The following is a 26,602-nucleotide window of genomic DNA, read 5'->3' as shown; positions in this document are numbered from 1 at the left end:
ACTCAGAGTGAGCAGCAGAATCCAGCTTCAAAGAGGCTCTGAGACCCATAGGCCCTATTCTATTCCGTCACATTTTATTCCTGACAGCTGAAATTCTGTCCCTGGTATCACCAACACAACCCCTGATCTCCATATATATTCATTCATTCATTCACCAAACATTTCCTGACTGGCTACTGCGTTATGTTTTAAGGATCAAACCTGACAAAGTCCCTATGTTTGTGATGCACATAAGCTGAAGGAGAAAAAGCTATTTGGTTAAAAAACAAACTAAATAAATGAAACAGAAACAGCATTGCAACTAGAAGGTGAAGTCTACAGAGACAAGGCATCTATCTGTTGTGTCACCGTTGCACCCTCCTCCCTCAGAGCAGCCCCGCTCACCACTGGTCCTGATGAATGTTTGTTGAATGAATGCTAGAGTTTGCAAGGTGTGGAGTGCAGCATTTAGAAGTGTTATATGAGAGGGTGTATAGTGGGGGGACTGACCTACTCTTACAGGTCAGGGAAGGCTTTCTTAGGAAGGGACGCTGAATGGTGCATGGACACCAAATGGTTGAAGTGAAGCAGGGTGAGTTATGTGGACTGATGGTGCTGTGGTGAAAGCGGATGGGAGACTCTGGAGGAAAGGCAAGGACAAGTCCAGCGGAGTGATAATTCTGGCAGCCACAAGAGAAGCAGTGATAAGATGGGCTGTCTCACGGAAAGCATTACCTGTATTAATTATAGTACCTTGTATTTATGTCTTCTGTTTGTCATACCTCTGGGATGAACATTATATGACTGATAATTCACAATGACAGTCAGCAGGCCAGGAAGCAGTATCCCAGCTCCAGCTGAGTAAACTAAGGTCTGTAGTCTTTGAGAGTTGTCAAAGCCACACATCTAAGCAGAGTACTTATGGAAATAGATACGAATGTATTTCTGTATAACCTTACTTAGTACTCTCACTAGCCTTTTAAGGCAGGTATTAATATCCCAATAGCATACATGGGGAAAGTAGGGCTCAGCAAAGTTAACTAGCTGGCATGTGGCCAGCCAGATTGGGAAATAAAGCTATGTCTTTCCTGTGGACTGAATTGTGTCCCCCTAATTTATATGTTGAAGACCTAACTCCCCAATGTGTGTTTGGAGATGAAGACTAAAATAAAATTATTAAAGTTGAATGATGTGATAAGGGTAGGGCTCTGACTCAATAGGATCAGTGTCCTAATATGACACCAGAAAGTAATCTCTCTCTCTCTCCCTCTTCCCCTTTCTCCTTTTCCTTTTCTCTCCCATTCTCCCACCACCCTTCTCCCCCTTTCTCCCTCTCTTCCTCTTTCTCTATTTCCAGCTCCATCTGTAACTTTCTATCTATCTCTCCCCACAGATGCTCAGGAAAGGTGCAAGAGAACAAAGCGGCCATCTACAGGCCAGGAAGAGAGTCCTCATCAAAGAGAGGTAATAGATCTTCCCGACTTGACCTTGGACTACTGGTCTCCAAACTCTGAGAAAATAAATTTCTGTTGTTTAAGGCACTGGCCTATGATATTTTTTGTGGCAGTCTTAGCAGACTAATATAGTCTTAACATACATACCTGCTATTGTCATCTGTTCTGACACACCTGTTTCCTTAGTTAATGGTAAAGAAGGACTAAACCTGGATCATCTAGTCATCAGTCCTAGGTTTCTTCAGTTGCCATATTTCCTGCCACTGATGACCCCACCAATTGATGGGGTGATAGCAGGGTCAGTGGCTGAGCAGCACCCCAAACCCATGCTTTCCTTTTGGTTTTATAAGACCCAGGGATGGACAGTCATAGACAGGTGTGGGCAGAACTATGGACTGTGACTGTGCTAGAAGTGACACGTGCATAGCTGCTTCCAGGTCCAGGAAATTAAAGAGTTACCACTTTTTACATGACTGAGAGTGATCATAGAAAAGTAGGGCTGCAAGACTTCTACCTCTGGAAGCAGAGCTGAGCACTGCCTGCTGCTTCATCTCAATGTGTAAGTATGTGCATATGTCTCAGCCTAGTTATCCTCTGGGTAAGCACTGCGGTATCTGATGAAGGGCCCAGTTCTGAGGCTCAGCCAGAGTCTACTCATTAGCCATGTGTACATCAGTGCTATTTAACCTCTTTGGTCCCCCTTTTGACTCATCTATAAAACAGGGTTAATAGCCTGTCTTCCACAGTACTAACATGCTGTCTAGAAATCAGTACATATTATTATTACTATTAATGACTCCAAGTGCTTATACATTAAAATGAAGGCTCTAGAATTAACTTTTCAGCCCTCTTTTCCTCGGGCTGAAAGTGTAAAACATTCATTTTTAGGTGACTTCCCCGTGGAGACAATGTTGGACTCTGGGCTGGGCTCCTCTTGGTGCTGCTATGTGCAGAAATAGCAAAGTGTTCATCCCCTTTAAAGGCCACCAAGTAGAAGTGCATTGTTTGGGGAAAAATCATTCCTCTGAAGCATATAATGGTATTTCATATGTGTGCATGTAAAAGCCATCATATTCTACAGGCTCGCTACTTAAATGGTACAAACCAAATCCCTGACATCTATCTACGAAGGAGAAATCAATCAGGGAGGTGGAGCAGGCAGGCCTATCTTTGAAGGAGGCTCAAAGTCAAAAGCATAGGCATTCAGGCAGGCAGAGGAAGGAAGGAACATGCTGTACCCACCTGCCACTGCTGATGAGGGGCTTATTTCTAAGACACACACAGCACAATGCACACACAATGCAGAGAGAAAACAAAAGACATAGATCACACATTTCAGATGGTTGGTGGACATAGTTTAGTTCATGTCAATGCCAAAAGCTTGTTCAGGGTCTGATGCACACATGGGAAAATGAATACCTTTTCATTCTACTCACCAGATGCTTCCCTCTAACCGAATCTCAGGAAGTAAACAAATACATACACACAAGAAATCTCACAACAAGCCGGCCCTGGTCCATGGTGTACAATCTCGCACAAGGAGATGGACACAGCAGGGTGGGAAGTTTTAGTGAGAGAAGGATAAGGGCTTCCAAGGGAGGCCGCCATGGCTCCATTGTCTCCACCCACACAGGAGAGAAAGACCTCCAGAGAAGGCTTTGATGCTCCAGCTGGGGACAGAACAGCCCTCTCGATGGGGACTCAGAGGACTGCTCCAGTCATTCCAATGAATGAGCGCGTGACATGGCATCAACATGAGAATCATGATGGCAGCAGTTGACTTGGTTTAAAACTATAAACATAACCTTCCAGAATCATAGACTCTTGCTGTAGAAATTATCTGAAAATTGTGTCTACTTTACCTACCATACCTTTGCATAGTACTACAATTGAACTGTCCATGGTTCTATTTTTTTTTTAGGGCAAACAGCCTTCAACTTGGTTCAGATTTTGGTTTACTCCTTTTGCAAGGAGCAAATCTTGCCTTTCAGTAGACCAGGAGAGATGAATTACCTTGTAAACACCATGGTATCACATGCTAGGAGAATGAATGGGAGAAGCATTTTGTGTCTAAGGGTGGTGGGTTGAGCAGCATGAATGAACACAGGCCAAGCAGATCATGACTTCCTCCCTCTTGAGTCCCTCGAGCCCCTCACATGGCTGAGCCCACTGCATCCAGGCTTCCTGCACTCACCATACAGTGTGATGCTGGCATTGGTGTTCCCAAGCTTGTTTGTGGCCACACAAGTGTAGTTCCCATAATCCTTTTCTGAAACATTGAAGAAAGTCAGAGTGGATATGCGCCCTTTATTCTCAATCCTCACGCCGTCCAGGCCAGTCGCTAGCCTGCAACAGAGAAGGCAGTGCTGGTCTGGTTTGCAAACACAGTGAAACACTGGACAGGAGGTGCTGTGAGAACTCCAATATACCATAGCTTAATCTTCACAGAAACCCCTCCCTCTGACCAACCCCGTTCATGTAATTCAAACCATAAACACTACATCTTCCGTCAGGAGGCAAAAGAGAAGGATGCTCATGTTCCAAAAGCTACATTCACTAGCTTCTGCCATGAGTACGACTAATCTCCAATTCTGAAACAAGGTAAGTTCACTTTTCTCATTTCCTGGTTTCCTCCATTTGTTTTTGGTTCTCGTTTCTGGTTCTAAAAGCCTACTGTTATAAAGAAGGCTGTGATGCAATTTGATTTTGCCACAGCTTTCTCCTTTACTTTATCATTCTCCCTCCTTGTGAGAAATGATCCATCAGCTCTGCTTCAGGCATCCCCCATTTCTATTTTCGAGGTACCTGGTATCTTCTTTGAACCACTGGAATTCAGCTGTAGGCACAGCAGAAGCTTCACAGCTCAAGATGCCCTTCTGACCAACTGAGACACCAGTGTTCTTAGCTTTTGAGATGTAGGGAGGGTCTGTGGGATGAATAGACAAAATGATTCCTTGAAAAAGATGAAAGGCACATTCAGCCACCTGTGGTGCAAATGGAGTTCTTATGACACCCTACCTTGCCAGCAACATAACCATCTATTTTAGAAAAAAGTCTTGCTTGAAGATATTGCATTTACCCCAGTGTCTTCTCTAGGACTTCAAACCAATCCAAAGCTAGCAATTCTCCCCATTAGCTAGAAGCTGTGACAGTCACAGGAAGACACTGGGCAAATGGCAGTGGAGACAGAGATGGGGCACAACAATCTGATCAAGTGTCTTCCAGTGGGGAACAACTTGGGTCCATCAGAAAATGGTATTGTCATTACCAGCTTGCTCCCTTAATCCCTATTCCATCTCCCCCCTGGAATGCCCTGATGGTGGGCCAACTCACAGTTTACAGTGATTTTGACTTTGCGCACATCAGGTGCAGCAACATCATTCAAGGCGCTGCATTCATACTCCCCAGACTGGTCACGTTTGATGTTGGAGATTTCCAGGTATTCATCCTCACTCACAAAGCCCTGGCCTTCTGGGAGAAAAGAAAGAGACAGAACACAGTCATGAACCTGGGAAACCAGGGACAGAGCTATGCTCACCGCCAGAAGTTGTGGGAGAAGGGATATAAAAAACTGTAGAAATGGGATTTGGACATCAAGATTATAAAACACCATGTTTTATAGGTAGCATTTGAAAACAGAATTTTTTTGCTTGAGTCTTGAATCAATGTGTTTTTGTCCAACTCTAACTTTAGAACATTTGATAAGAAGATATCATTTTTCTTATATGATTATTATCAGTATAAACTAAGAGGGTACATGTGAAATACCACAGCACATTACTAAACTTTGATATTTTAAATAGAATTGTCTTAATCAGTAATATAATAAAAACTATAAGAATAACTTTATGGTATGTTAGTATGGCCATCTTAATTTTCACTATGTAGAAATGCTTTTAAATGCACATTATAAATGACTACTACATGTAAAACAAATAAGTGACCACTTTATACTTTAATACAAATGAACAGTTGGCTTGGTTCCAAACTGTGCAGGAGAAGATAAAGTGAAGAATGCATGAATAAGAAAGGACTTTGTGACTGCTATGTAGTAGGTGCTCAATAAACTTCTGCCGACATAAAATAAATACAATAGCCCCAAATGATAGATGCATGGTTACCAGAACAGACTCACGAATTTAATAGCTGACTTTGTGGGGCATTCTGGAGGCTTTATTCTTTGGCATTTATGAAGCTTGCAATTCATGATTCAAAATATTCTGAAACTGCAAAATTTACATTGCTTGCAGTCTCTATTACATGATATTTTTACAACCTGGCCCCTCTTCCTTATTCCTTGCCCCATGGCCTCTGTCTTGAAATACAAATATTCTAAGTTCTGTCAAGGGACCAGGCTCCAGTGAAAACACAACTAACACAAAAGCCAAGGAGGAAGTACATCCATTTGCATTTCTTAGAGGCCTGCAGCCTGATTCCTTTCCTTGCTCCAGGAGTCAGAGCAAAATTAGTTTTCAAGACTGCACAAACTCATCACCACCTTCCTCACCCATCTGTAGAAGCATATTCTTATCCAATGGGTGCTCAGTCAACTAAGTTGGGGTCCATCATGGGTGGCAACAGGAGGATATGGTGTGCCCAGTGTGTGTGCTGATAGAGGGAAGGAGAGGAACAGGTGTTTGGGCATCTTGTTTGCTCCAAGTCTTGGGCAGTTTCCACCCACTCTGACCATTTTCCTAAATTCGTTTGTCACCTCTTGCTGGCATCCTTGCCTTCTTCCCTTACCCCAGGTCATGCCCGCCCAGGCTCTGCCATCAGTGTCTGGGTGCTGGTTACCAAGGCAATTCATAGATGGTGTGCAGCCCTTCTCAATATAAACGTTTGACTCCCTGAAATTTGTACCATCCTGGTAGCCCAATCACATGCAGTGCCATTTAAGAAATCTTGTGTTGTCCAGCAGAAACCATACTTTTACCAGTCTACCCTCCTGGAACTTGGCCCTGTTGACAGGACCCCAGGACCAGCCCACAGGTGTGAGTTTTGTAACCCTAAAGAACTGGGTTGGACGCATGTGAGGAGTGGCTGAGGGTAGAGGTTGGAAATGTGATCTGAAGGGAGAAATGGGGTCTGGGGCAGGTCCAAACTCCCAGTCCAAAATGTGACTGTGTCCGCTGAATGTTACTGCTGGCCTAGGTTGGTCTCAGGCACCAGAGAGAAACTTAGAAAATTTCAAGGAAGACACTCTAGACCATAGCACCTCCTGGGCTTTGGGGATAGGGCCCTATTTGCTGGGATCTCAGAGTAATGGTGCTGTTCGCAGCCCTCTGCCAAACAGATATGTGATTATTCAGGTTAGTTCATGTTGTCCTTCCTGAAGATTTTGGCATCACTTATTTCAGGAATTCTAACAAAGATGAATATTGCCTCATTTGTTGAAATGATGCAGGCTGACCAGTCTATACACATTTATGAGGGGTAAACAACAGCAAAATCAAATACACCAAAATGACTTTCCAGATTTGTTCTACTGAACCTTTTCTGCAATGTGCAAGATAGAAAGTCTGGCTTTCTACTTCGATGACTCCATTATTCTTTCAAAATGTGCTACAGTGTATTCTCCACAGGTAATTAAACCCCACTGCATTTAACTAAACAAATGGACAATGTTCATTGGTACTGGTGGGTGCTTCAGGCAGGGTCACTGACCCCTTTCCTCGGAGAGAATGTGGTAGCCCATATTGTGCTGTGTGGTGTGGACCAGACAGATGTCTGAAAGCCCCTGGTAAAGGTCAATGAGTGCTGGTCATCACAGGAGTGTTGGCTGCACAAAGGGAAGGGACTGCTTCAAGGAAGATAGAAACCAGTACGCTAGGACCGCGAGTGACGCTCTGCATGTGTGTGAGTAGGAAGGTTTGGGTCCTTTGTGGGGGAATTATAGGACAAACTACCACCATCTGGAGTGTGGGGATTTATCTTCACTATCTGTAGTGCTGTTTTTATGGGATGGGTATATGACAGCAAAAAAGGAAGGAAGGAAAAGAGCACTTCATGTAAAATGGGGATCATTACAATAGATAATACTACCTCATTAAATGACAAAATGAATTTGTCAAGTGTGTACTATAAAGTGTGTGCTTCTCAGATTTTAATTTGCACATAAATTTTTCTGGGACTCAAATATATACCTCTGATTCAGTAGGCTGAGCACGAGGCCAGGATTCTGTATCCCTAACAAGAATTTCTGTGCTGCGGGTCTGAGGCCCGCACTCTAAGAGGTGAAGTTAAACAGCAACCCCAAGTGCTGCTCTTGGCTCCCTCTCACTCACGGGTTCATAACTGTCTGGGCCTGTGAAGTGGCCAGGAGGTCAACAAAGGCCACCGAGTGCCTCTCATGCGTAGGTCTCAGTGGAGCAGTGATTCAAAGAGAACTTCGGAAGACAGGGCTCTGTAGGGTCCATCAAGGATGAGCATCTGGACCCTCAAAGCTAACTTTTCCATCTTACTTCAAAACATGCATACTGCCAACACAGTTCCTTTGCTACAAAACAGGAAGCAGATGTTGATGCTCCTCTTTATCTCAAGCCCACTGAAGGTGACAAGATGCTATTTTCTTAACTACTTCGACTACTGGGTAAGATTTGTAAAGCAGAACAAGTATAGGTTGCTAAACACCTGGCAACCAAGGAGCACAGTGACTTTAATGCTTTCCCTGCCTTTTCCAGTTCTGGTGACGAGGTAAAATTCTGATTCCATGCTATGGAGAAAGGGGAAGAAGGCAGCAAACGTGTCAATCCTCTTCATAGCTTCCAAGAAGCAAAACTGCCAACTGTGGAGGCAACAGAGGGGCATGGGGGTGGGGAGGAATATGGCCGGAGGGACAGGAAAGGGAGGAAGTGGAGGGATGCATGGGAGTGAGGACAGAAAGAAAGGCAGGTGCAGGCAAGATGATCCGGGTGCCTTTGGAAACATGCTGAAGATACATTCAAAAAGGATTTTAGAAAAGACAGGCTACAAGATTATAATACTTTCCCTGACAAAGTGTATGGAAACAGGAGCTCCCAGTCTCCCCACAGTTTTGCTTAGTGGTGAAATGTCCTGAAATAAGCTACTAACACAGAGGTGTTATCAACCTGCCCCGAACATTCAGACGGCCCCATATAACATGAGTGTGAGCAAAGGGAAGTAGATTTGGAAGCATTGGCAGAAATACACTTAAAAAAAAAACAGGGGCTATTTCATTCCAGGAGGAGCACTTCGAAGAAGATAAGTTCAGTTCATTGTATTATCGAGATTGAGATCTGCAAGGATACAAACAAGACCATTTATCAGGGATGTGGGAGGTCCCTGGGCCAGGACACCTCCGCCGCAGAACACAGGCCTGGGGATGGCGTGACTAAGCCCCAGGATTCTGTGGGCACCAGGGGGCTTCCTCTGCAGGGACTGTGTTCTGACCTAACACAGTCACAGAATGTAAAGAACAAGCTGTGGATGAGCAGGGTCTGCTCCATCTTGAAAATGGAGGAGCAGAGGAAGTGCCTCCGGGAGGGTCCGGTGCAGCCCACTGTCCCGACACCACTCACAGCTATTTGCTCAGACCCCCGGACGGAAGAGGTGAGTCAGGTGATGTGTGCGGGGTGCAGACGGTGTGGAAGGAAAGGTCCTTGAGCCTGGAGAGGGCAGTTTCATGAGCCCCAAACTGGAGCAGTTTACATTTTTCTGCCCCTGAGCATGTTTTACATAATCATTTTTAGCTCCATCAGGTGAGGTATAGTGGATTAGGAAGATGTATCAGAACCTAAACATTTTGGGATGAAGAGATCAAATGAAAAACCCAGAGTAACTTCTGGAAGCTTTCTGACCCAGTTCTCTCTGCCTTTACAACCTATTCTTCCCTATCAGCTATATCTTGGCCATCACTCTTAGGTCCATGGTTTTCTTCTTTGGTCTTAGCCAATTCCTTAGAATTATGGAGTTGAAAGGATGATGGGTGTCAAATGCTTTAGCTTCCCACTTTTTTGGATCATTGTCCCTCACAGAATATCTTCCCCTCTGTGTGAATATCCCTAGAGATGACTTCCGGGGGTGGCCTATTCCTTTTCTAGATTATTTACATAGTTCAAAAAATCCATTCTCCTATCAAGGCAAACCCTGCCCACAAACCATTTGAGGTGACAAAAAGTTGCCTCCTAGTCACTGTCCCTTCTCATGAGCCACAGGCAGCTGCTGCTCAACTTAGATTCCTTTGTGAGGTTAAATGCCAGCCCCTGTTACATCTTCAGCAAAGAGACCTGTCAGGAGGTGACTCACAGTGGCACGTGCCTGGGGGCTGGTGCCACAGGGAAAAGGAGCAGGAGAAAGATGAGAGCAGGGAGGAGAGGCAAGGGTTTGAGGAAGCATCTATGCAGGAAAGAAGAGGCATGGGGAACAAAGGCCAGAGGAAGAACTTGGACAGGCAAGAGCCAGAGAAGAAGACCAGTCTCCAGAAGTAAGGCTGTGGAAGTGGAGAGAGGTGGGCATCCCTGGGGTCCATCTGGTCCAAATGGTGGGATTTCTGGAAAAGCAAGGAAAGAAGTTTCCCTACTGCCCAGAAGTTTCCCTACTGTTATAGATGATAATTATTAATACTGAATTGGGAAAGTCAGAATCAATGTCCACATGATCACATGCATGCTTCTGACCTGTTCGGTCACACCTGGGCTGTTTGACCCATCTATAAAAAGAGCTTCTTGCCCACACACCAAAGCTACATAGTCTTCCAAGCAATCAAGGAATTGAAATTTTATTCCTGCAAGGAGTGTGTCATGTTTAGAAGAAGTGTGGGTTTGCTGACTTGTTGTGTATTTGCTGGACATTCTGCCCTAGAGATCAGGAGGAGCAAGATAAGGGCATGGAAAGGAACTGTATGAAGCAGTCCCTTCCCCACTGCTCTGTACCTTGAAGGTATGGAGGGCAAGGTAGATACTGTCAGAAGTTCATGTGTGGGTGTGTACCTAAATCTTGCAACTCATCCGTCTCTCTCTGTAGGAATCTGGTCAATACAATATACTCACATAAAATGAGCCACAAAGATAAAGATATTAGCTTTGCTGTCATCAAGCTGGCCTACAATTGTCTTGCTTGGCATCTAAGGCTAATACGGGCTCTTGCCTTTCTCCCCATAAACTGCAGATGTCTAGATGTGTGCAATAGGTGCGTTTGACTTGGGTACTCAGTCCCAGGCCAAAATCTGGGCCCGAGGGTGAGGTCTGTATTGCACTGGAGAGTCCAGTACAGGAGGACCCAATGGACCCAAGCAGAGGAGGATCAGGAAGATGATGGAAAACTGGGAGGGACACCTTCACTTCTAGAAGATGGCCTTATTCCTGCTTACCTGGATCACGAGACAAGTGCATTGTCTCATGTGCAAGCACATTGAAAAGGAAGTACACTTTCTCCTTATTTGAACTCCTTGTGCATCTAGTGTAAGATAAACATACAGTATTTGTTCACACTAGTGATGGCTAGAGGCTTGGAAACTCTGGTCACCCCCCTAACTCTCCCTCTGCACTTACCTAATCTTTCTTCTTTCCACCAGTCTCCGCCCTGCCCCACTCCTTGACTCTCCTTAGAACACTGCTGGCAATAAGCAACTCTGGGCTCCCCCTCCTTAATTAAACCAGGGAATGCGGACAGCAGTACATTCCGTCCTTGCCTGCTCCCAACTCCCTGATGCATCCCTTCACCGCAACAAAGTTAATGAAAAGTGCGATAAACCCACTGTTTCATTTTCCCTTAATTAATGCAAGCGATTGAATTGTGCTGAAGTCATTTTGGTTTGGATACTGAGCGTCTGGGCCAACGTCTCCTTTGCTGGCGGTGACAGAAGCCCTTTGTCTTGGTCTCAGATAACCTCTGTTGGGCTGAGACCACAAGAACCTTCCCCAAGAAAGGGGTGGCTTACCCTTATGCAAGCTGCCTTGCTGGCTTCCTTCCCTGGGGTTGACAGCAAGTTGGCTAATGACAAAATCAATGTGTTACGGTGCAAGTTAACTGAACTTCTAGTTGAGGAAGAGTACATTAATGATGCTCCCAGTAGCTGGGGGGCACGAAGACATTCTGTGGCAATGGTGAGTTTCCAAAGTCATTTCCATATTCTGATGGGGCAGCTGCAGGTGACCGAAGAAGACAAGGACTCCAGTAGGACTGTCCAGAAAGATCAGTTTTGATATATTGGGCTCCTTTCAGCAAAAGGAGTAAAGCTGAAGATGAAAGGATGTGAAGGGTTTTGTCAGTTAGATGGGGGCAGTGGGAAAGGCTGTCTAGAAGCCTGTCTGCAGTGAGGTCTGGGAGACCTCGCAGATGCACCAGAGTCCCCCAAACAGCACTTTAAAAATGGACCTTTGTGCCCATGCTTACAAGGAGATTGAACTGGCCTGGGATGGGGGCCCAGTACCAGCATTCTCCAAAACCTTTCCTGGAGATGCTAGTATCCAAGGATGACTCAGATGACACCTCCTCTGGCCTTCACTGTCCCAGCGCCAGCTCCACCTGGAGACTCCCAGGCTTCCTCTGCTGGGAAGGTATTTGGGGCCCACAGTACATAATGCTGTGCCACCTCAGAGTGCACAGGCCCTCTGTCACCTGTTGGCCTCCGTGAGAGACATACCATCATGATGTTGGCAGGTGAGACCCCCGAAAGGGGACCTGGAAGAGTACAAGGTGAAGATGTCCAGGGCTGGGCCAGACAGTGTCTGCTGCTCTCATTAGCCCACAGTGGCCAGGAATGGCCAGGTCCACAAGCTCAGGGAGGGCATAAGGGCCAGAGAAGCTTTTCCTAAAGCACTGTGACAAGTGTTTAGGTTGGTTTTACTTAGTTTCTTTTTTTTTTCCCCTGAGATGGGTTCATTATATGTAGAAAGACTCAGGGCAAAAGATTTTAAAAATCTAGATGAATCTGCTAACCCAAAAAGAGAGCTTCTGAGTGAGTGAGACAGAAAGACTCAGGGTCCCTGCGAGGATGTGGCACAAACCCTTTAAATGAAAGTTTAGAGTACATGCCAGAGAAAGGAGACTGGACAGAGAGAAACAGATGGACAGACAGATGGACCTAGACAAGGGACAGGTGGACAGAAACTGGGATAGAGAGAGAATGACAGACAGAGGAATTCAGGATGCAGAGAAGTAGTATTTCTAACACAGGCAGAAAAATGGCTGAGGATGGAAGCTAAAGTCTATTTGAGAACAAAGTAACCTGCTTGAATTAAAAAAGTAGCTAATGTTTACATTCTAAAAAGTATCTGAATATAAACAGAAACAAATAATTCAGATCAAAAAGCCATAAACAAAGGTTGGAGAAAAATAATTACTTTTGAAAAGCAGAGAGCTTAAATAGTTATCGACCAAACATTAAGGACATTTGAATACTTTTTATTTATTATGTGTTTACTCTTTTATTTACTACTATTTGTAATCTGAACCAACATGGTTATTTTAGTAAAAAAAAAAAGAAAATGCAAATGAGCCCTAAATAAAGTACTGCTTTAAAAAACTCAAGAATTTTTAAAAAAAGGCTTGATCAAGTCATCAAAAGACATACTGCTTCCTTCATTTCATTTATATATGTCTTTAGAGCCAGACTTGACTTTGTCTGTCACCCTAGGCTGGCACAACCAGTCAGTGGGGCCTGTTTCTCAAAGAAGAGAGTATTTTGAAGAAACAGAAATGTCCTCTGCCACAGTGTGGTCAGTGGGTACCCAGCCCCAGAATTACCCAAGGGTGTTCTGTAAAATTGGCTGCTTGAGGCCACAGCTAACCTGGAGGGCCAGAATCTGTTGGGGATGGCTGGTCTCCAGAATCTTCACATTATTTTTGAATGGCAGAGCAACATCATAGCAGAAGCTGTACCCCTTCCTTGTTTTGTTTTCCCACAGCAATACCAAGGGTCCCCTTGCTCCTTTTATTGGTAGGGTGACCTTACCATTAGATTTGTCTGACACAACTCTGTGACACCTATTTCCCCAAAATGATTGTTGCCAGTCCCAACGTTCCCTCCTTTGAATCTGAGAGACAGTGGTTTGGTCCCCATGTAGACTGCAGATTCTCGGATGTTGACTCTGCTGGTGCAGAGTCAGGAAGGGCCCTGAGCACTCTGCCCTCCAGGAAGAAGCCCACCAGCTAAACTGTGCTTGGGAAGTACAGACCAGGGCAGCTGCTTGGAGCCTGAGACCCCTTGGAGTGAATGGATCAGCACCACAGCCCCCAAGGTGGAAACCCAGCTGGGTTTGAGGGATCTAGGCAGGGTTGACAGTGGAACTGCACCCTGACATACGTCCTGGATGGCCCAGAGAACTCAGTAGCTGCCTTAGGGCCTTTCAGGGTATTGGGGAAACACTCAGTTTCCAAAGACGGGACTTTGATGCAAACTGACTCCTCTTGCTTCCTCTCTTTCTTTTCTTTCATTCCATCCTTTTTATCCTCTCCCCGTATTAGTTCCCAACAGCACAGCCGTATGACAATGATGCTAATTATTAATGTTCATTAATATTTTCAAAATACATGTATTAGCTTCCAGGCAAAATACCCACTGAGACAAGCCGTGCTCTTGGCAGGCCGGCCACAGCCAGAGACGCTCCACACACTCTGCAACGTGTGCAGGCCGGAGCTTTGCCAGTTCAAAGGGAGAGAGCTTGGCTCCTGCACTCAGCTGCAGCAGGAGCTGAGGGAAAAAGGACTAGGAGCCCTTGATGTGATGTTGGGTCCCTTTGGAGACTTTCTTGTCAGGGGGTCCCCTGCGTCTGCAGCATCTGCCCCTCTAGACAAGTCTGTCTCCCGGTCTCCATCCAACTTGGACTCTGAGTAAGCTGACCTCTCACCAAAGACGTCTATCCTCCTGGCCTCCCTTTTTAGTCTAGTCACCATAGAAGTCACATTATACATGACCTTCTAGGACTCTGGGCCAATAGCAGAATAAATGGAGAAAACCACCACCTGGAGATCAGAAGACTTGGGATCTAACCTGTTTTGTCACTAATATGGTATGTGGTTTGGGGTGAGTGTTTTTTAGCAATCCAAGCCTCAATAATTTTTTTTCCTATCAAACAAAAAATTATACCAGATGACCACTAAGGTGATATGACATTTCATAACTTAGCAACATAGTCTATGCCCAGGAATTCTAAATAATTCTATAAGTTCTGTCAGTCTGATGCCCATGGTGCTGATGGGCAAATTTCCAGCCCGGGAGCTCAGGATCGCTGACCCATGAAAAACACAGGAAGGTGTCTGTGCTCAGGTGAGCATGCTGCTGAACCGACCCAGGTGGCTGTTGCTGTACATGGGGTCTTAACAGTGCAGGCTCAGGAATAGAGACACCGCGCAATTTCAAAGTGGCCATCATTTGTCACTGTTCTGTAGCTGCTCGGAGATGGGAAAGAGAGGTTTAGACAAGTATGAAGGACTGTGTGTCTGAGGGTAATGTCTTGTATTAATGGGAGGAATTAATTACTTCCTTTCCTTTCTAAGACTCCTATTCATGCAGATTTTGACAAGGAGCTGCTTTTTCCCTCGCCTCGATGGGCAGATTGGAATCACGTCTTAGAGGTACAACTAATCGCCCGCTCAGATGATTTGAGGCCCATTTTCATGGAACTGAGGGTACACTCCAAATGCAGGAAAATTGTGCTTCTCTCTGCTTTCTGCCCTCCCCTGCTTTTTCTAGAAACATCCCTTCTTAGTTTGGTTTATCTTGCTAATCCCCTGCAACCAGAGAACAGATGCTGAGAGAGAAGAAAAGGGGCCTCAGGGGTAGGAGAGGCACAGTGCTCGGTACTGTACCCCGCCTCTCCTGTTCACCTCCCCTGTCAGAATTGCTCTGTGGCTGCACCAGAACAGAGCCAACAAGATCTGCTGGGCCATGCTATGGCTTATTTTATGGGCCAGTTTGACTGAGCTAAGGGATAGCTGGTAATGTTGATGCTGGTGTGTCTCTGAGGATGTCTCCAGAAGACATTAGCATTTGAATCAATAGAGTGAGCGAAGCCAATTGTCCTCTCCAGTGTGGGTGGGCATCACCCAGTCCACTGAGGACAGGTATAGATAAGAAAGTTGGGGCAAAGGAAAATTCTCTTTCTTCTCAGGGTGGGACAGCCATCTTCCCCTGCCCTTGGACATCAGAGCTCCTAGTTCTCGGGCCTTGAATGCCTAGACTTACACAAGTGCCCTCCTCCCCCCACCTCCTCTGAGGCCTTGGCTTCAGTACTGGGAGTTGTACGATCTACCCCTCTAGTTCTCAAACCTTCAAACTCAGACTGAATTATACCACTGGCTTCCCAGAGTCTTTTGCTTGCAGATGGTAGGTCATAGGACTCCTTAACCCATATAACAACAGGAGCCAATTCCTAAAATACATCTCATCTTACCTGTCTCTCTCTACATCCTATTGGTTCTGTTGCTCTGGAGAACTCTGGTGAATACAGACCTAATAGAGGCCTAGGAGGCCAAGGTTCTGTTCTTGTCTCTGCTACTAATTAGCCAGTCCACTTCACCTCACTCTCAGTTTCCTAATCTGAAAAAAGGGTGCATCGGGCCCCATAGTTTGTAGGTTCTCAGCCACTGTACTCTTCCCATCTTAATTCATGACAGCTTTTCTGGCTTAGTACATAGTGTTTCTATAATGGAGTGCAGAGCAAGGGTCCCCTGAAAATAGGAGATTTTATCCCCCACAATTCTTGGTTGGGGGAAAGAGGGGATGGATGATACTGCTTTCAAGATAACTTTTCATAACAATGGTAAGTTAATGGCCATGACCTCCTGAAGGGAAGAGGGCTGCTGCCCAGGGTGAATTGTGTGCTGAGAACATTCAGGATCTTGTGACATAACCAGGGTATAGCACCTGCGGGAGAGGCAGGGGGCACATGCCCACCACAGACATTGGTGCCTCACTGGAAACTTTTGCCCTGACTAAAGATGGCAGCCAAATGAAAGTAAAAGATTGTAAGAAACTGGCAAAAAGGACAGACACTGACACGTCACAGGAGGGGCCAGATATGAGATCATGCAGGAAGTTCGGGGTGAGCATATAAATGATGGCAAGCTGAAAGAGAATGGGGAGAAACCGTGCTATCTGCAGTGAGAAAAGAGGTACTTTTGCTTCTTTGAAAGACATATGGAGAATCCACTCTTTTGGGACGTGTGCCTCTCTGGACTCCACCGCGACCCACTGTAACACGCTCGTGTTTTCCTGAACCACTGCATGGAGGCTAAGAACCGCACACCTCAGATCCTGAGGGGAGAGCTGCTGCAAGAGGATGGGAATCTGAAACCTGCACTGCACCTTGCAGAAGGGACGGAGACCTGTTTGTGTATCACCTTAGGGACAGGTAAGGAAATGGGGAACTTATGGGCATGATGTTGGCTCGTAGCCTTTTGGGGAGCAAGGGAGGCTCTGGGTCTCAAGGGAAAGGCAGGCTCTGAGCACAAATGCTTTCAGACCCCCCCAAGGATAGAACCCTGTTAATAAAAACCTGTTTCTTTTAATACCAATTGTTGGGTCCCATGTCAAGACACCAGGTAGCAGAGCCCTGGTTTGCTTGGTGGCAATTCTGTGCTCCTATCATCAGTCACTGGACAGCAACCAGCCTTTGTCAAGGCCTGAGGTGTGAATCCTGTCCACACCCTTGAAGCCGAGGGCTGGCTCGGGTCCTGGAAGATGCAATCACTTAGCACACTGGGATGAGATGTGGAGGCAAAGGCTTTTTAATCTCTAAAGCTCCCTTCGCCAGATTCCTGCTATACCGTCTTCCCTGCCTGCCTTTGCTGGATTTCCTAAACTTGGTTGTCATGCATACCCCAGCAGGCCTCTGTCAAAATTAACACATATTACCCGTAAAGAGAGGAAAGCCCTGTGAATTTCTAGATATTTTGTCATACTGGCTCAAATCAGTTTGTTGGTTTGTTTTTGTTACCTTAGGAGGTATGAAGCCTTTGCCTTCTGGCAAACAATGCCATTCTGGGGAAGAAAAGCAAGGAAGATTGTTAAGGGTGCCTGGTCTCCAAAAAGGCAGGCCTGGCATGAAGGATCCTGGATAAAAATGGGGAGTTGGGAGGGGCCATTGTACACACCACACCACACAGGGCGGGTACCTGGAGCCTGGTCTGTAGACAAGTGGTGCCTGTGCATTTCTAGGACCCACAGAGGGAGCTTCTGAAGAGAAAGGGTCAGAATGGACAGCATCAGCCACCTTCAGAGTGTGGCCCTGAGCTTACTCCACCCTTGTGTGACTCTCCAGGTGGAGGTAGAGCTTAGTCTACCTGTGTGTGACTCTAGAGGTGTTTTAGTTACAGGATATCACACACTGATAGTAACTCATGAAATTAAAGTAAGTAACAGTGTTATGTATTTTGTTCTGCATGTTATACACAGACGAACCCACAGTCACACATGTGGAATGTATGCATAACAGAAGAGAAACACTCAACAGAGAAGTAAAACAGAGAGCCATGAAAATTCTGACACCAGTTGCAACGTGCGGGTTTTTCCCCCACAATAAGCAACTCAACAGTAGCTGGGTAGCTGACAACTTAACTCGATTCTGCTGTTGTCTACCTGGATGTGGCATCAGCTCCCGCAGGTTAAGGGCTGGTCCTGTAAGACTGCCCCTGCCCTTCACTTTGGATGCCAGTGGCAAGTGCAGGCTGCTCCCTGGTGCTTCTGACCAGCTGGCTGTAGATCAGAGGTTCCCACAAACCCTCCTTGTGATACAGGGTGCAGCCAAGGGGGGGTGGCCAAAAAAAGATTTGGAGTGGTGTCCAGAATTCAAAGCGTATAGGAATATTGGAGAGACATATAGGATGTCCTCACCCCCCGCCCCGGGGGGAAGGGACCAATAGAGCAGGGCCATTGAGAGCAGTTTTGCATAGCAACAGTTTTGCAGCTATCCTCTGGAGTGATTATTTAACATATCTATAACCTTTAACTGGTTTCACAGATATGTTAAATAGCTGTGGCCCAAGTTTTGAGCCAGGGAGAAGGGAGTGGCTGCTACAGAGGATGGAACTAGGGGCTGCGCCCCTGAGTGAGAGTGCCTGTGTGAGAGCTTGGAAAAAGATGGGCTCCGGAACAAGAGGGGATAACTGTCCAGGTGAGGAGAGAGCCACACAGTTTGGGGCAGAGTGAGGCCCCCCTCTTGGTGAGGTGAAAGAGGGAGCCACGTGGTTTTGGCAGAGTACAGACCCCCTCTTTCCCAGGTGAAAGGAAAAACCACACAGCTTTGCCAGAATGGACGTCCCTGCAGCCAGGTGAAGAAGAAAGCCACATGCTTTTGGTGGAGTGAGAAACCCTGCAGCTTTGGTAGAAGAGGCCCACGCGGCTTTGGGGTGCCCCCTTTGGCCACGTGGCCTGGAAAACAAGAGAGACCTTGACTGGAACTGGGTACAAAGAACTCTTGCCAGTGGACCGTGAGAAGGTACCACAGTACTTTGGATTAACTAGAGAGAGATCCTGCCTGCACAGTGACACAGCTGACGGTGCCAGCAGCCTGAAACAGACCTGTGCTCTTTTCCTGATTTACGGTACCCAGAGTTGTGACAGTGGGAGAAGGGAGCGCTGTGTGGGTGTAGGAGTATACCCTAAAGGACTTTGATATTTTAGTGGTGGCGTTAGGCCTGAATAGCATTAAATAAACATTTTGTTTCCTTTTCACAAATCTCTGTCATTGAGAGATGTCTTTCCAATTGGCGGGGACAGAAGAGCCCAGTAGATATAAGTATTCCGTCCTTGGGAGGGGCCCCTGTTGTTCCGTAGCAGTTTTTTGGCCTCCTTTTGTGGGCCAAATACTGCCCCCACCCCCGTCCCCCCTTGGACCTCTTGTTCAGTAACGCTTGGGCTTCATGAATGTGCTGGAGAGGCTCACAAAACTCAGGAACACGTTTTAGTTACTAGATACTGGATTATCATAAAAGGATGTAACTCAGCAATGACCAGATAGAAAAGATTCATAGGACAAGGTATGGGAAAGGGCAGGGACTTCCATGCCCTCACCAGGTGCACTTTTCTCCCCAAATAGCCACATGTGTCCCATCCCAGAAGCTCTCCTTTTTTGGTTTTTATGGAGGCTTCATTACAGAAGCCTAATTGATTAAGTCGTTGGCTATTGGTGATTGAACTTAATCTTCAGCCTCTCTCCCCAGGGGGCTAAAAGTCTCAAGTCTCTAATCACAAAATTGGTTCCCCTGGCAACCAGCCTCCATCCTTAGGTGCTTTCCAAAAGTCACATCATTAATATAAGAAAAGATACCTTTGCCCCACAGTGTCACAGGAAATTCCAAGGGTTTGAAGAGCTGGGTGTCAGAAACTGGATAAAGACCAAACAGACATTTCTTATTACAAATCATATCACACACATTCTTTTCACACTTGGCTTTGCACAGAGGAGAGCACAATCCTAGTCTGTGAGCTTCATCTAACTAGGTGCACTGAGTAAGTTACTTAACCATTCTGGGCCTCCTTTTCCTCCCATGTGAAAATAAATGGATTAGAGTAGATTAAAAAGTGTTGGCTTTAATATTTGATAATCAATAGCTGGTTAAAAAAAAGTGTTTAAGCCCTGGCTGGCGTAGCTCAGTGGACTGAGCGTGGGCCTGCGAACCACACAGTCTCGGTTCGATTCCCAGTCAGGGCGCATGCCATGGTTGCAGGCCGGTTCCCTGCAGGCCAGTTCCCAGCAGGGGACGCACGAAAGGCAACCATACATTGTTTCTCTCCCTCTCTCCTTCTCTTCCCCTCTAAAGATAAATAAATAAAATCTTTAAAAAAAAAGTGTTTGCCTTCCAACCATTGATTCAAAGTGTTTGAAGTGTGTGTGTGTGTGTGTGTGTGTGTGTGTGTGTATTTAAAGAAAAACTATAGCAAAAAAGGAATGCATCTCAGGTGTGATGTCAGGTGTGATGAGCTATAAGAAGCCTAAAGGTTCTTTAGTTTAAAATTAGAGGGCAACTCCTCTTCAGAAGAAAAACAAGTGATATTTACATTATTAAATCACAATTACGAAGTCAATCAGCTGCAGAAGAGACCATTTCCATCACTTATTACTGAACTGAACATAATTTTTCAATCACTAGCAGATTATAAATGGGGGATACAGCTCATCCAGGAACTAGTCCATCAGAGCAGTTATTAATCAGGTGTTAACTTTGTCGAATTAGCAAGGACACCACATCGATGAGAATGTGAAGAAGCAGGACACAGGTAGGACGGGAGGAGGCTCAGAGCGCAGAAAGGGACCCTGGGTCAGCCACCTGGGCAGCGAGCACTCCTGCTATAAAGGAGAAACACTTGGCTCTGCTGCTTTCATTCCAAATAGGTAAAATGGGTGAACAGTGCAGACCTTACTGCCTGTTTATTTTCTGCAGCAGCAGTGCTATGACGACTACCGTGTGCAGCAGGGCCAGGCAGTGAGGGAGCTGCGGCGCTGGGCTGTGTCTCTATTGGACTCTCCGCCTCCACCTCTGAACATCCAGGTGCTTCAGCCTTGGTGGGAAGAATGCACTGCCTGTCTCATCGGAAGCTCATGCAAATGCGTGTAGAATGAGAAAGCACAAACAAAAGATTTTTCGTGTGCTCCTTTGATGTGCTGGGGTTACAATAGGAGTCCCAGCAAAAAGTTCTATTCACTGAGTGATGTACCAAGGTTCTCTGACTCTTAGTTTTCTATCTTTATCTTACAACTTAAAAATTTCCTTTTCAGTTACAGTTGGCATACAATAGTAATGTTAGTTTCAGATGTACAACACAGTGATTAAATACTTACATAACCTACAAAGTGACCACCCAGACAAGTATAGCACCAGTTTGGAACCATCATGGTTATTATAATATTATTGACTATATTCCCTGTGCTGTATTTTATGTCCCCATGCCTGTTTTTATAACTCTGCTCCATTGGATTTCTACACCATAGAGGATGGGCTTCAAATCCCCGAACTGTCACAGGTTCAACCCACTGGCCCCACTGTAACACGGCAGGCAGGCTGGTCCACTGAGAAACTAAGTAAGGTACGTTTTGTTCTCAATGCTGTAGAAGACCCGGATAGAATGAGAAGGGCTCTCTCTTCCCCATTCCCAAAGGCACAAGGCTTTGTGAATTCTCAGTTCTGAGCTTCTTACCTCCGGTTGTTAATGACTTTTGTGTCATGGGGTCTACTGCAGTTGCTAGGCACCCAGAATATGATTATCACTGAGGCTTTTGTTTTAAAGAAGCAGGAAAACAAAGAGTTGAGTTTAAACCCCTCCTCAGGACTGAAAGGGAATATTAGATACGATTTAGTTGTGGGAGAGTGGTCAAGAGAGGCACTTGGGGTGTGCAGTGGGTAGTGTTTGAAGCAGGCTTTGAAATGGTTTCATTTCAACAGCAGAGTGGGGATGGCATGCAAAGCAGGGGAATCGCATGAATGGGGTGGGGAGGTAGGAAAATTCTGGAAAGTACATTGCAAGTTATTTGATCACTCTTACTGCTTTTCTGAGGAAAATGACTTTTGGCTCTTGGTGAGTGGATTCTGGCTCCAGGGGAAAATTCTGCCCTGTTAAATGACCTCAGGGAAATTGTAGTCGTGAGCCAACAGTTATTTTCATGGTTTGCTTTCTCATCACACTTTCCCACTTTCCCATGATTAACAAGAAAAGACGACTACTCCTGGAGAAGCACGACATGTGGCATGGTTTTTTGTTCGTTTGTTTATTTGGGGGTAGGGGTTAGTTTAAAACACTAACTAGGACCAGTAAATAGAAGTGAGGCAATGAATATTGAATTGAACCCTCCTAACCACATACTGTTTCATACTGGCCTCATTTGTATGGCCTCTAATTTTAGACTCCAAATGACTAGTCACCTCTCATTTCTGCTTCCAGCTCCACAGACCCAGCTCCCCCAAGGCCATACCCTGCTCTTGCAAACTAAGGTCAGAGCAAGTCAGCATTTGTGCCCAAGTCCTTGGAGAGGTCAGTGATAGTGGAACTCATCATAAAAGTTTGGTCCTGGAACTCTGATTTGTAGGGGTGAGGACCAGAGGGTGGCCTGGCCTCAGGTATCCAGCCACCTGCTCCAGCTCAGGCTTCAGTGGCCTCACATCTGATCAGGAGCCACCAAGCACCGCATCATCCTGATGAGTGGCCCCTCTGTAGTGAGGATGCCCCATTACCTCCTCCACTAGCTGATAGGGACAGCCCTCAGTGGGGTGGAGACAAAGCACAAATAGGAAGGAGCCGGCACCCAGGTCTTTTGTGGATGTGGTGATAGTCCTTTATCCTAAAAATGAAGTAGGGTCTGTGGTTTTATGAAACCAGTTCCATGAGGCCTGTGGCAGAGGAAAGAGGGGCTGCCTCACATCTAGTCAAACCGTCTGTGGGAAGCCCAATGGACCGGCTTGTGGAAAGTCCACAGCAGCACACAAATACCTTTGCTACTTAAAGGGACATGTAATGTCTATGAGTGGTAAGTATGCATGCCACCTAGAAACAAGAGGCTTTCAGTCTATTTTTTCTCCAGTAGAGTTTGATAATCCTGTGCGATGTCAGTGTATATCATCTGATTCACTCTCTTCCTGTGAGATTTGTAATCTCATGAACAGAGGGTGACCCCGTTATCATAGAATATATTACATAAGACTATATTGCAGGTCAAGCCTTTCTCCTAAAACATAACAGTGAATTCTTAAAGGGCCTGACTTAAACCCTACACTCCTAACACCAGCATGAAAGGGAGTTTCACTAGCATGCTCATCTCATTTCTACTTTGGTGTAAACTCCTTAAACTCAGCGTGGGACCACAACACCCTGTTGCTCTGCAGACAACCACATACTTTGTCACACACACATCAGGTGGGAGCCTTGCCCATGCTGAGCAATGAGCCTGGAGTGTCCAGTGTACTGAGATGACTGACATCCCACTGCTGGCGGTTTTCTAACTCGGAGTCACTGCCTCCCCAGAGGAAAGTCCCCAGTAGTTAGTGATGGTTGCCCCCTCCTACAACCTGCTTCTCAGTTCTGGCATGGCCCTTGGAATAGCAGATACCACTCTCATGGGTGGTACTTTATCAAGGGCTTGGGAGGGGAATAGTAGCAGAAGTGGAGTATAAGAGCTATTCTCTCTGCTAGAAGGAAAGCCCATTTATTCTGCATTCTTCAGGGTTAGGAGGCCAGGACCCTACGACTATTGATAGAATATTCCATTAAGACCCCTAAGGAATGGGATCTTTAGACACCCAAACATTGGGAGGCATGAGTATTCTGCAACAGAATCCAAACTGAGTTGTACTCTGTGAGTGATGACCACTTTTAACAGAACACAAGCAAAGAGGGCCTAACTCCCCTCAGCCGAAGGGCAAATTTCAAATTTGCCTTCCTGAGGGATCCCTGAGAAAAACATATGTCCTGTTCTGTTAGAAGTGGTCATTGTTGACATCTGTGGAAGAATATTACATCTTTCATTTTCAAAAGCATTCCAGTGCCCACAATACGCTACATGGTAGCCCTACATTTAAATCATCCCCGATTCAAAAGAAGTTCTCTTGTGTCCAAGTGTCTTAAGCCTGTCAGGCATTGATGAAAACCGTCTTTGTAGAACTCCTTCTTTGTCAAATTAATTAATTCATATATCCCTTATTTGAAAAATCACCTACTCCACTTACTATACCCCCTGCCTTTGTGGAGCTCACATTTCCATAAGGAAAGAACCAACACCGGATGATCTAACAGACCAGGTATGTTAGTGGTCAGTGGCTATCAAACCTGCTTTTAAATAGCAAAAGTCTCTCTGGCAATGAAATCCTATAATGAAAATTGACCAGGTTACAGAAACTTGAGCTGCTCTGTTGGGGTTGGGGTGGGCGTGGGGGTGTGGAGGGACACGGCTGTAGTCCAGGCTCGTTCAGAGAGCTGGTCATTTTCTCTCCTCCCCTTGTGTCTGCCCTCCTTCCTCTGCACTCACAGAGGCACTTGGAGGTTGGCAGAAACTGCTGTGCTCTTTACGATTTTTAGTTATAAACAGTTTCCCATTGTGGAGCAGAACACAGTGCAGTAGAGGAAACAATACACAAACATGTGTGTGAAATAACAATGAAAGATTTAGGTAGCTTGTCAGAACAAAAGAAAAATGTCCAAGGCTGTGTGAATTAAACAGCTAAGAATTCTAATAATTGTTACAAGAATTTTAAGGCAGAAGAGGTCACACTACGTTGCACATATTTTAAATTTATTTTTAGTGACTTATTTTAGGGTTTATGCACTTTAATTAAAAGAAATTTCCATCTGTCCAGTTGAATGGCCTCATGGTGCATCTTGTTTGCTTGCACGTGCATTGTTGTCAGCAACAATAGGAAATAGCCGAATGGACTTTGTCTGCCCAGGTACCTCACGCCACATTATTCATCCATTTATGCAACAAATGACAAATTATTCTAGCCATGTTGTACTTAGAGGGTGGAGGCCCCATTTACTTCCAAAACACATAATTCATGCAAGTTATCAAGTGTGGAGGATAGAACAATAGTGAGTGTGCAAAACACTTTGAACTTGTCAGAGGTAAATTATCAAATAAATTTGTAGTATTGTTGTACTGTTCAACATAGTCCAGTTAAAGATTTAAGCAATACTTTTCTTTTTTTTTAAGTCCTCATCCAAGGATATGTTTTAGAGAGAAGAAGGGGAGAGAGAGAGAAAGAGACATCAATTGGCTCCCATATGCCCTAATTGGGGATTGAATTGCAACCAAGCAATGTGCCCTGACTGGGATTTGAACCTGCAAATTTTGGTGTACAGGAATGACTCCCCAACCAACTGAACCCACCTGGTCAGTGCAGCAATACCTTTCCTAATACTTCTTTTAATTATTAAATTTTTCTTTGATTGATTCGAGAGGGGATAGGAAAGAGAAAGAAAGGGAGGGAAACATCAATGTATGAGAGGAACATCAATCTGTTGCCTCTCACGCATGCCTTAACTGGGGACCGAACCTGCAACCTAGGCATGTGCCCTAACCAGGATTTGAACCTGCAACCTTTTGGTTTGTGGGATGATGCCCAACCAACTGAGCCACTCCTACCAGGGCTCCTTCAGTGGCTATTTACTGAGTGCCTGCTATGTTCCAGGGACTGGTTAATTACTGACAATGCTGCAGGAATGATACAAAATTCCTGTCTTCCAGTGAAGAATAGTTAGTAATTAAATAACCAATAAATAACAAATATAATATCAGACAGTAATAATGACTGTGAAGCAATAGCAGAACAACGATAATAACAACAACAATTAAATGTATTAAGTCACTACTGTGTGAAAAGCAGTTGCCTTAAGTTCCCAGTTTCACTTCCTGTGGCACTGGCTATGGCATATCCACCTGGACTCCCTCCCCTAGATTGACATGCTCATCCCTTCAGCTGCCTGCAGTGCTGTCTCCTGAGCGTCCCCAGGGAACTGGGGGGACAGCTGTCCTACCCAGTGGTGTGACCTGTCCCATGGCAGCATGCCTTCAGTGACTGGCTGCTGTTCAGTTCAACTTCTCCAGCTGCCTGACCTGCTTGCTCAGGCCGTTATGTGGTTGTTGTTTCTGAAAAAACTCCCAATAAAACTCACATCTCATGCCCGGACTAGTGTGGCTTAGTTTGTTGCATGTTGTTCTGCAAAGTGAAAAGTCGCCAGTTCAATTCCTAGTTGGGACTCATTCCGGGTTGCTGGTTTGGCCCCCAGTTGGGGCAGTTACAAGAGGTAACCAATTAATGTTTTCTCTCACATTGCTGTTTCTCTCCTCTTTCTTCCTCTCTTCTCTCTCAAAAAAAAAAAAAAGAGAGAGAGAGAAAGAAAGGAAAAAGAAATGAAATGAAACTACCTCCTATCTCAGTCTTGGAGACAGCTCACTATGGAAGGCAACTGAACGGACTTTTGCAACAGTTCGAAAAACTGAGGCTCAGACTCGGTGCTTGAGCAGGTCACAGTTAGGAAGTAGCACAGCCCTAAGCCCACATGCTCCTCCGTCCAGAGCAGTGGGACAGTCACTGCTGTGCTGCTTGAAGTGTCGTGTCACTTGCCTAACAGACAACATAGTGTTGTTCAGGACTTCTCCTGACAGGTACTTCTCTGACAAGAACACAGATTCCAAAAGACATCCTAAACATCTCAAGACATCCATTCCTTCATTCAACAAATATCCTTCATGCCAAGCACAGCTCTAGGCATGGAGGCAGAC

General features: G+C 45.5%; 1 protein-coding gene across 5 annotated transcripts in view; it reads right to left on the bottom strand.

Annotated features, from left to right (window-relative positions):
• The window catches only part of OPCML (opioid binding protein/cell adhesion molecule like), a 548,902-nt gene that overhangs the window by 76,474 nt on the left and 445,826 nt on the right, over nucleotides 1-26,602 (bottom strand). For 4 of the 5 annotated variants that reach the window (XM_037138275.2, XM_037138274.2, XM_037138273.2 and 1 more), the window contains 3 exons: nucleotides 4,767-4,904; nucleotides 4,239-4,359; nucleotides 3,628-3,779 (listed from right to left, as the gene is read on the bottom strand). In XM_037138275.2, coding sequence (XP_036994170.1) covers nucleotides 3,628-3,779; nucleotides 4,239-4,359; nucleotides 4,767-4,904 — 411 coding nt within the window. The remainder of the gene's footprint in view (nucleotides 1-3,627; nucleotides 3,780-4,238; nucleotides 4,360-4,766; nucleotides 4,905-26,602) is intronic. The other variant, XM_037138271.2, reaches the window with a different exon arrangement.

Source organism: Artibeus jamaicensis, unplaced genomic scaffold, assembly GCF_021234435.1.
Source record: "Artibeus jamaicensis isolate MK-2021 breed Jamaican fruit bat unplaced genomic scaffold, CSHL_Jam_final scaffold_660, whole genome shotgun sequence".
NCBI lineage: Eukaryota > Metazoa > Chordata > Mammalia > Chiroptera > Phyllostomidae > Artibeus > Artibeus jamaicensis.
This window is presented reverse-complemented; position numbering and strand designations above follow the sequence as displayed.